Source organism: Salmo salar, chromosome ssa28 (genome assembly GCF_905237065.1).
Source record: "Salmo salar chromosome ssa28, Ssal_v3.1, whole genome shotgun sequence".
NCBI classification, from domain to species: Eukaryota; Metazoa; Chordata; class Actinopteri; order Salmoniformes; family Salmonidae; genus Salmo; species Salmo salar.
The window spans coordinates 21,672,515-21,683,230 of record NC_059469.1 but is presented as its reverse complement, the minus strand read 5'-3'; the positions used below and the strand labels follow the sequence as shown (position 1 = coordinate 21,683,230).

General features: G+C 46.1%; 1 protein-coding gene across 1 annotated transcript in view; it reads right to left on the bottom strand.

Annotated features, from left to right (window-relative positions):
- Positions 1–2,217: 2,217 nt before the first annotated feature.
- The window catches only part of camkmt (calmodulin-lysine N-methyltransferase), a 262,674-nt gene continuing 254,175 nt past the window's right edge, over positions 2,218–10,716 (bottom strand). The window contains exon 11 of the mRNA XM_014179982.2: positions 2,218–3,579. Within this exon, the coding sequence (XP_014035457.1) occupies positions 3,484–3,579 (96 nt within the window). The 3' untranslated portion in view covers positions 2,218–3,483. The remainder of the gene's footprint in view (positions 3,580–10,716) is intronic.

Genomic DNA, 10,716 nt, shown 5'->3' with positions numbered 1-10,716 from the left:
CTGAAAAGATTTGTCATGGGTCCTCAGATCCTCAAAAGGTTTTACAGCTGCACCATTGAGAGCATCCTGACGGATTGATCACTGCCTGGTATGGCAACTGCTCGGCCTTCGACCGCAAGGCACTACAGAGGGTAGTGTGTATGATCCAGTACATCACCGGGGGCAAGCTTCCTGCCATCCAGGACCTCTATACCAGGTGGTGTCAGAGGAAGGCCCTACAAATTGTCAAAGACTCCAGCCACCCTAGTCATAGACTGTTCTCTCTGCTACTGCACGGCAAGCTGTACCAGAGCGCCAAGTCTAGGTCCAAGAGGCTTCTAAACAGCTTCCACCCCCAAGCCATAAGACTCCTGAACAGCTAATCAAATGGCTACCCAGACTATTTGCATTGCCCCCCACCCTCTTCTACGCTGCTGCTACTCTGTTATTATCTATGCATAGTCACTTTAATAACTCTACCTACATGTACATATTACCTCAATTACCTCGACACCGGTGCCCCCGCACATTGACTCTGTACCGGTATCCCCTGTATATAGCCCCGCTATTGTTATTTACTGCTGCTCTTTAATTATTTGTTATTCTTATCTCTTACTTTTTTTGGTTTGTATTTTCTTAAAACTGCATTGTTGGTTAAGGGCTTGTAAGTAAGCATTTCACTGTAAGGTCACACCTGTTGTATTCAGCGCATGTGACAAATACAATTTGATTTGAACTACTGTCTTTCTCTTTCTTTGTGTCAACTACTCACTTCAGTGCTAGCTAGCTGTAGCTTATGCTTTCACTACTAGATTCATTCTCTGATCCCTTGACTGGGTGGACAACATGTCAGTTTAGCTGCAAGAGCTCTGATAGGTTGGAGGACATCCTCTGGAAGTTGTCATAATTACTGTGTAAGTCTATGGAAGGGGGTGAGAACCATGAGCCTCCTAGGTTTTGTATTAAAACCAACATACCCAGAGGAGGACGGAAACTATCTGTCCTCCGGCTACACCATGGTGCTACCCTACAGAGTGCTGTTGAGGCTACTGTAGACCTTCATTTTTATCAATTATTTGGTGACGTGAATATATTTAATATATAAAAAGGTCAACTTTTTTGATGTTTCACTATTTCTTTTTCTTCTGAAATTCACTGAGGAAGATGGTCAACCCATTCGTTCTCTGAGGAGCCTCTACTGATATATTGCGGACTCTGACATTGCTCGTTCTGATATATCTTAATTTATTTATAATTTTTGGACGGGATTATGTGTGTATTGTTTCGTATTGCTAGGTATTACTGCACTGTTGGAGCTAGAAACAAGCATTTCACTGCACCTGCAAATCTGTGTACGCGACAAATAAAGTTTAATTTGACAGGCCTAAACAGATGCCTATCTCTATGTCCTTAACAGAGCTCTCTCTCCCACCCTCCTGCATCTTGACATAGCACACTGAGCCTAATCACACATAATTGGGTGGGAGGGGCAGGGGGCCGTCCCAGGCTTTGTGTGCAAAGGGCAAGTGGTCAAGTTAATGGGGCCCTTGTGTTGAGCAGGGAGCTCTCCCAGTCTCTCCCTCTGCTCCTCTCTCTCTCGTTCCCTCTCTCAATCTCTCTGGCAGAGCGTGGGGAGGAGAGAACAGGCCTGTTTAAAATATGAAAAGAGAGATCGAGGGGGGCTCGCTTGCCCCTCCCCTGTATTCCCCCTACCCCTGCCGCCCAGCACCGGCCTGACCAGCACAGCCCTCAGGATTAGCTGTTCTATACTGCCCTCCCTCTCTCCCTCCCCTCTCTCTATTATTTTTGTGGAGGAGTAGTCTGGAGAAGGGCTGTGGCCTGCACTGAAAACAGCACTCTGTCTGGGAGCGGCTTAGAGAGCAGGGACCAATGTCTGAGAAAACCAAGAAGGATGACGACGATCTGCAGAGAATGTTATTGTACGAGTTGAGTATCATTTCAACTGATCCAAGCATCTGAAAGGAGGGAATTATACAGGCCCATAATAGGAGATCAAGGTGAAATGTGTTGAAATCAAACCACATTTTATAAAATAATACAACTTTGACATGTTCTAACCATATTTTGTATTTATTAGGATCCCCATGAACTCTTCCTGGGGTCCAAAAATGGTTAAATCTTTTATATCACAACAACTATGACATAATGTTATTTTCGGAGGGTATTATTATTAAAACAGAACCGAACATTAGTTATAAAAGTAGCCACAGAGAACTGTAATGTATAGCAAGATGTTTTTAATGGACAGTATTAAAACCACCTGAGACTCTAATAAAACAATCAATCAATCCATGTCTAATACAATTGTGGTTAGAGTACGAATGGTGGTGGATGTAAAGAGCACAGCGTAAGAGCAAACTTTAGACCAGAGCCAGCTGAAGACCATAACGCTGAGTGGTGGGTATAAATAATACTTGATGTTTGCGTTTTATGGACAAACGTCAAATATAGCAGTGAGTTTGTGGAATCGTGTTGTTCATGTTAATCTCACAGTAACACAGTTTCAGCTGGAGACAGTGTAGAAGGTCTTGGCTTATAGAGCTGAGCGCATTGAGCAAGTGACCAGGTGTGAGTTTCTTCAAAGCTGAGCAGCATTAAGATCTCCGAAAATCCATTGGAGGCAGTGGACTAAAGATCTGGGTCCTACGAAGCTTTTGGGAAACTCAACCCCAGAGAGGTATCGGCTGAGAAGCACTTTTCACAGTGAACCACATATCGCCATTCAACTCTGTGGAACCCTGCCATTGAACCTTTGGTTTAAGACACTTCTGCAGAGCATAGATGACAAATCAGAAGAACATTTTCAGTTTGATGTGCGTTCAGAAACACTTGTTCGGATGGGTATTGGGCATGGATCGAAGTGACCTGAACCCTGTTGATTAATAAATGAAAAGTTCATCATATACTTTTAGTGAAAGATACTGTCCAGTATGCCCATATACATAAACGTTGTTGGCATACTACTTGGTTAGCGCATCAGAACATTATCTAGTGATTCTATATGTATGTTTCAGCCCTCTCAGTGTTGACAGTTCATTGAGGCTGCGAGGGAAACCTGAAATCTCCACCATTTGGTTTTGCACATCGCACATTGTTGTATTGCACAGTAACAAGGTCGCAGGTGATCAGAGACCGATTCAGCCACACACAACATGTCGTCATCACAACACACACACACTCTTCAAAGCGTTGCCACAAAACTTCCAAAAGTCAAGAAAAAACTATTCTGTAATGTTATGTAATAGTAATACTGAACTCACCACAGTGTGAGTGGAGTTAATACAAGAAATATATACTGGAAACAAATCAAACAATTCATCCCCAAGCTTGTATCTCATCAACCGCGACCCCTATGTGAGCCAGGGACACAGTGGCATAAGTACTGGTGTGCAGGACTGCCAGGAAGCTAGACGGGCTAACCCTAACCCTGGGAGTCTGATTGGCAAGAGGCTGGGCAGCGAGGGGAGGATGGTGAGCCGGGTCTCAGAGGAGATGGGTGGGGCTGGCTCCTTGGGTCAGGGTGATGAGGAGAGGATAGTGGATGTTGTCATCATATGCCTCCTTCCCTTCAATCTGCATCTGAAACACACACAGGAAAGTGGTGTAATCATTAGTCCAAACTGTCGCAAACAGTTGCGTTTGGCAAGGAAAACTAGAGTTTCTATTGGAAAGAATTCTGGTAGGTCTCGTCCCTGCCCGTTTTGTTCCGTTTGGTTCCTAGTGAATACACCACAGTAGTTTCAGGTTAGGATGAGGTCAGAGAGGGTGGAAGACGTTTGCTGCTTCAGATGATATTAACTGGCCCAGATACTACCAGCTGACTTCTCTTAAACAGTGGACCAGTCTACAGTGACTCTCTCCCAGGTACTTATCTCACACTTCTCTCAGTTACAAAGGGACTGAGTGCAACATGTACAGTATGCCCCCTAGCATACTGCCTCTCCATGCCCACAATGAGCTACACAATAAGCTACAGTCTCTCTATGGGCTAAGTCCCGGTGGTGACCAGTGCCCACCTCGGCTGACTTGGCGCTGAGGGTCTAGGAGCCGGGCTCTTTCCCAGCCAATCAGATCGCTGATTGGTGTCTGCACCACGCCAGGACTTAGGAAAGTGAGTTTTGTACAAAATGTGAAATCCGTTTATATAAATCAACTCCCTCACAAACAGAAACCCCAGTCGACAGATTCAGAGAATAAGAGAAAATGAAAAAAAGAAGTGGCCTCTGATATTGACTAATTTATGACATCTTTGTTACTTTTACTACTTCTATATAATACATGTCTCATTAAAGGAAGTAGTGGTGTTCGTGATAGCGCCAAGGCCCAACACTGTATATCACAGACACAGATGCATCGCTGACAGTGACAGTACTCCTCCTCCAGATCTCCCAGCCTTCCTCTCACCTGGGACCCAGTGGTACCAACCAACACTCCCTCCCTGCCTGGCTCCCTCCCTCCTCCTAAAACATCCAGCTACTTTCAGTAGACATATCCCCTCTCTCCCTCCCTGCCTGGCTCCCTCCCTCCTCCTAAAACAACCAGCTACTTTCAGTAGACATATCCCCTCTCTCCCTCCCTGCCTGGCTCCCTCCCTCCTCCTAAAACATCCAGCTACTTTCAGTAGACATATCCCCTCTCTCCCTCCCTGCCTGGCTCCCTCCCTCCTCCTAAAACATCCAGCTACTTTCAGTAGACATATCCCCTCTCTCCCTCCCTGCCTGGCTCCCTCCCTCCTCCTAAAACATCCAGCTACTTTCAGTAGACATATCCCCTCTCTCCCTCCCTGCCTGGCTCCCTCCCTCCTCCTAAAACATCCAGCTACTTTCAGTAGACATATCCCCTCTCTCCCTCCCTGCCTGGCTCCCTCCCTCCTCCTAAAACAACCAGCTACTTTCAGTAGACATATCCCCTCTCTCCCTCCCTGCCTGGCTCCCTCCCTCCTCCTAAAACATCCAGCTACTTTCAGTAGACATATCCCCTCTCTCCCTCCCTGCCTGGCTCCCTCCCTCCTCCTAAAACAACCAGCTACTTTCAGTAGACATATCCCCTCTCTCCCTGGCTCCCTCCCTCCTCCTAAAACATCCAGCTACTTTCAGTAGACATATCCCCTCTCTCCCTCCCTGCCTGGCTCCCTCCCTCCTCCTAAAACAACCAGCTACTTTCAGTAGACATATCCCCTCTCTCCCTCTCAGTCTCCCTCTCAGTCTCCCTCTCAGTCTCCCTCTCAGTCTCCCTCTCAGTCTCCCTCTCCCTCTCAGTCTCCCTCTCCGTCTCCCTCTCCGTCTCCGTCTCCCTCTCCGTCTCCCTCTCCGTCTCCCTCTCCCTCTCAGTCTCCCTCTCAGTCTCCCTCTCCCTCTCAGTCTCCCTCTCCGTCTCCGTCTCCCTCTCCGTCTCCCTCTCCGTCTCCCTCTCAGTCTCAGTCTCCCTCTCCTGGCTTTTGAGAGGACAGATAAGACCACCCCCCCCCCCGTGTCCTTGATGTGTGTTATCTCTCTGCACACCCCTCCACGTAACCGGCCGGTGGTTGAACCCGTGACCCGCCTGTATGCAGGGAAGGCCAGCCTCCCAACACTAAGCCCGACTGCAAAGGACGGACGGCCGCATTCACATTCAAATCTGGCCTGGGAGGGGGATGGTGGGGTTGGGGGTTGGGGTGGAGGAAAAACCCTGGCGAGCTCGCAGAGGTGAAAAGTTTAACAAGCAAAGCTGTTCCTCCTGATCACAGACTGCTAATCAGCTTCATGGGTGGCTGGATAAATCGGGACTTACGTTTTAATCGCGCCGCTGCCAAGATGCAAGTCATTTATTTCATTGCCACTTTCGCCCTGCTTTTTTCTCCCTCCGTCCTATCCCTCCCTCATTCCTCCCTTAGCTTTTTGCAGAGACAGAGAGAGAGAGAGAGAGAGAGAGAGAGAGAGCGAGAGAGACAGAGAGAGAAATGGGGAGGAGAAGGCGCTCCTGGGAGAGAGGAGGATGAACCGGACATCTGGGGTCTCTCGTGGGATTGGGTAACGGAGAGCGAGGGATGGGGTGGATAGAGAGAGAAGAGAAGGAGACGTGTGGGTGGGGTGGGGTTGTTCGCTTATAGGCAGCTGGGAGAGAGGGAGAGAGAGGAAAAGAGGGATATGGACACAGAGGGGTTAATGCGTGGGGGGCAAAATTTAAATTCATGACTCTCTTCACAACCATTTGAGTAACAAGATTAAGACGGTGGGCAGAAAATAGATCACATTATCAGGCTCCTTACAGTCCTCCAGCTGGTCGCGCTCTATTCCAGAACAGTGGGGATAAGAGGATAACATGCAGCCCTGCTAAAAAGAAGCCGTCTCCCTGCTTCACACTGGTGAGACCGGCTCATCCTGGTGGGTGTGTGGGTGTGTGGGTGTGCATGCACAAGGGGGGCTTGCAGATTTGAGGGTCTTTGGGGTCTTAGAGAACGGTTCTTAAAGAATTTTAACAGCTACACTCATACGCACACATTTCCCACCGCTAACACCCATATCTTACGTCCACAACATTCACCTCCGTAAAACTCTGCCACACAGCTCAGTGCATTTCCTATAAGCTCAGGTCTGAGAGTGGTGTGTTTGGCAGAGTTTCAGACTGCATATATTTTTGTCTCGGTATTAGTGTATAGTGATTTGAGGGACCATCCCATTTCTTATTGCATCATATTAGACCATCTGATCAGACTTGACATCGTAGCAGATTGGAAGCAAGTGTTTGGGTAAAATCAAAAATCCGATCAAATGTTACTTGTCACATGCGCCGAATACGATGCAGAGTTAAACAATTATAATAAAATAACTAACACAATAAAATACACTATAATGGAGCTTTATAGAGAGAGTACCAGTACCAGATCAATGTGGAGCTATATACAGGGAGTACCAGATCAATGTGGAGCTATATACAGGGAGTACCAGTACCAGATCAGTGTGGAGCTATATACAGGGAGTACCAGATCAATGTGGAGCTATATACAGGGAGTACCAGTACCAGATCAATGTGGAGCTATATACAGGGAGTACCAGTACCAGATCAATGTGGAGCTATATACAGGGAGTACCAGTACCAGATCAATGTGGAGCTATATACAGGGAATACCAGTACCAGATCAATGTGGAGCTATATACAGGGAGTACCAGTACCAGATCAATGTGGAGCTATATACAGGGAGTACCAGTACCAGGTCAATGTGGAGCTATATACAGGGAGTACCAGTACCAGATCAATGTGGAGCTATATACAGGGAGTACCAGATCAATGTGGAGCTATATACAGGAGTACCAGTACCAGATCAATGTGGAGCTATATACAGGGAGTACCAGTACCAGATCAATGTGGAGCTATATACAGGGAGTACCAGTACCAGATCACTGTGGAGCTGTATACAGGGAGTACCAGTACCAGATCAATGTGGAGCTATATACAGGGAGTACCAGTACCAGATCAATGTGGAGCTATATACAGGGAGTACCAGTACCAGATCAATGTGGAGCTATATACAGGAGTACCAGTACCAGATCAATGTGGAGCTATATACAGGAGTACCAGTACCAGATCAATGTGGAGCTATATACAGGGAGTACCAGAACCAGATCAATGTGGAGCTATATACAGGAGTACCAGTACCAGATCAATGTGGAGCTATATACAGGAGTACCAGTACCAGATCAATGTGGAGCTATATACAGGGAGTACCAGTACCAGATCAATGTGGAGCTATATACAGGAAGTACCAGTACCAGATCAATGTGGAGCTATATACAGGGAGTACCAGTACCAGATCAATGTGGAGCTATATACAGGGAGTACCAGTACCAGATCAATGTGGAGCTATATACAGGAGTACCAGTACCAGATCAATGTGGAGCTATATACAGGAGTACCAGTACCAGATCAATGTGGATCTATATACAGGAGTACCAGTACCAGATCAATGTGGAGCTATATACAGGGAGTACCAGTACCAGATCAATGTGGAGCTATATACAGGGAGTACCAGTACCAGGTCAATGTGGAGCTATATACAGGGAGTACCAGTACCAGATCAATGTGGAGCTATATACAGGGAGTACCAGATCAATGTGGAGCTATATACAGGAGTACCAGTACCAGATCAATGTGGAGCTATATACAGGGAGTACCAGTACCAGATCAATGTGGAGCTATATACAGGAGTACCAGTACCAGATCAATGTGGAGCTATATACAGAGAGTACCAGTACCAGATCAATGTGGAGCTATATACAGGAGTACCAGTACCAGATCAATGTGGAGCTATATACAGGGAGTACCAGATCAATGTGGAGCTATATACAGAGAGTACCAGTACCAGATCAATGTGGAGCTATATACAGGAGTACCAGTACCAGATCAATGTGGAGCTATATACAGAGAGTACCAGTACCAGATCAATGTGGAGCTATATACAGGAGTACCAGTACCAGATCAATGTGGAGCTATATACAGGGAGTACGAGTACCAGATCAATGTGGAGCTATATACAGGAGTACGAGTACCAGATCAATGTGGAGCTATATACAGACAGCCAGTACCAGATCAATGTGGAGCTATATACAGGGAGTACCAGTACCAGATCAATGTGGAGCTATATACAGGACTACCAGATCAATGTGGAGCTATATACAGGAGTACCAGTACCAGATCAATGTGGAGCTATATACAGGGAGTACCAGTACCAGATCAATGTGGAGCTATATACAGGGAGTACCAGATCAATGTGGAGCTATATACAGGAGTACCAGTACCAGATCAATGTGGAGCTATATACAGGGAGTACCAGATCAATGTGGAGCTATATACAGGAGTACCAGTACCAGATCAATGTGGAGCTATATACAGAGAGTACCAGTACCAGATCAATGTGGAGCTATATACAGAGAGTACCAGTACCAGATCAATGTGGAGCTATATACAGAGAGTACCAGTACCAGATCAATGTGGAGCTATATACAGGAGTACCAGTACCAGATCAATGTGGAGCTATATACAGGGAGTACCAGTACCAGATCAATGTGGAGCTATATACAGGGAGTACCAGTACCAGATCAATGTGGAGCTATATACAGAGAGTACCAGTACCAGATCAATGTGGAGCTATATACAGGAGTACCAGTACCAGATCAATGTGGAGCTATATACAGGAAGTACCAGTACCAGATCAATGTGGAGCTATAAACAGGGAGTACCAGTACCAGATCAATGTGGAGCTATATACAGACAGCCAGTACCAGATCAATGTGGAGCTATATACAGGGAGTACCAGTACCAGATCAATGTGGAGCTATATACAGGACTACCAGATCAATGTGGAGCTATATACAGGAGTACCAGTACCAGATCAATGTGGAGCTATATACAGGGAGTACCAGTACCAGATCAATGTGGAGCTATATACAGGGAGTACCAGTACCAGATCAATGTGGAGCTATATACAGGAGTACCAGTACCAGATCAATGTGGAGCTATATACAGGAGTACCAGTACCAGATCAATGTGGAGCTATATACAGGGAGTACCAGATCAATGTGGAGCTATATACAGGAGTACCAGTACCAGATCAATGTGGAGCTATATACAGGGAGTACCAGATCAATGTGGAGCTATATACAGGAGTACCAGAACCAGATCAATGTGGAGCTATATACAGGAAGTACCAGTACCAGATCAATGTGGAGCTATATACAGGAGTACCAGTACCAGATCAATGTGGAGCTATATACAGGAAGTACCAGTACCAGATCAATGTGGAGCTATATACAGGGAGTACCAGTACCAGGTCAATGTGGAGCTATATACAGGGAGTACCAGTACCAGATCAATGTGGAGCTATATACAGGGAGTACCAGATCAATGTGGAGCTATATACAGGAGTACCAGTACCAGATCAATGTGGAGCTATATACAGGGAGTACCAGTACCAGATCAATGTGGAGCTATATACAGGAGTACCAGTACCAGATCAATGTGGAGCTATATACAGGGAGTACCAGTACCAGATCAATGTGGAGCTATATACAGACAGCCAGTACCAGATCAATGTGGAGCTATATACAGGGAGTACCAGTACCAGATCAATGTGGAGCTATATACAGGGAGTACCAGTACCAGATCAATGTGGAGCTATATACAGGAGTACCAGTACCAGATCAATGTGGAGCTATATACAGGGAGTACCAGTACCAGATCAATGTGGAGCTATATACAGGAGTACCAGTACCAGATCAATGTGGAGCTATATACAGGAGTACCAGTACCAGATCAATGTGGAGCTATATACAGGGAGTACCAGTACCAGATCAATGTGGAGCTATATACAGGGAGTACCAGTACCAGATCAATGTGGAGCTATATACAGGAAGTACCAGTACCAGATCAATGTGGAGCTATATACAGGGAGTACCAGTACCAGGTCAATGTGGAGCTATATACAGGGAGTACCAGTACCAGATCAATGTGGAGCTATATACAGGGAGTACCAGATCAATGTGGAGCTATATACAGGAGTACCAGTACCAGATCAATGTGGAGCTATATACAGGAAGTACCAGTACCAGATCAATGTGGAGCTATATACAGGGAGTACCAGTACCAGATCAATGTGGAGCTATATACAGGGAGTACCAGTACCAGATCAATGTGGAGCTATATACAGGGAGTACCAGTACCAGATCAATGTGGAGATATATA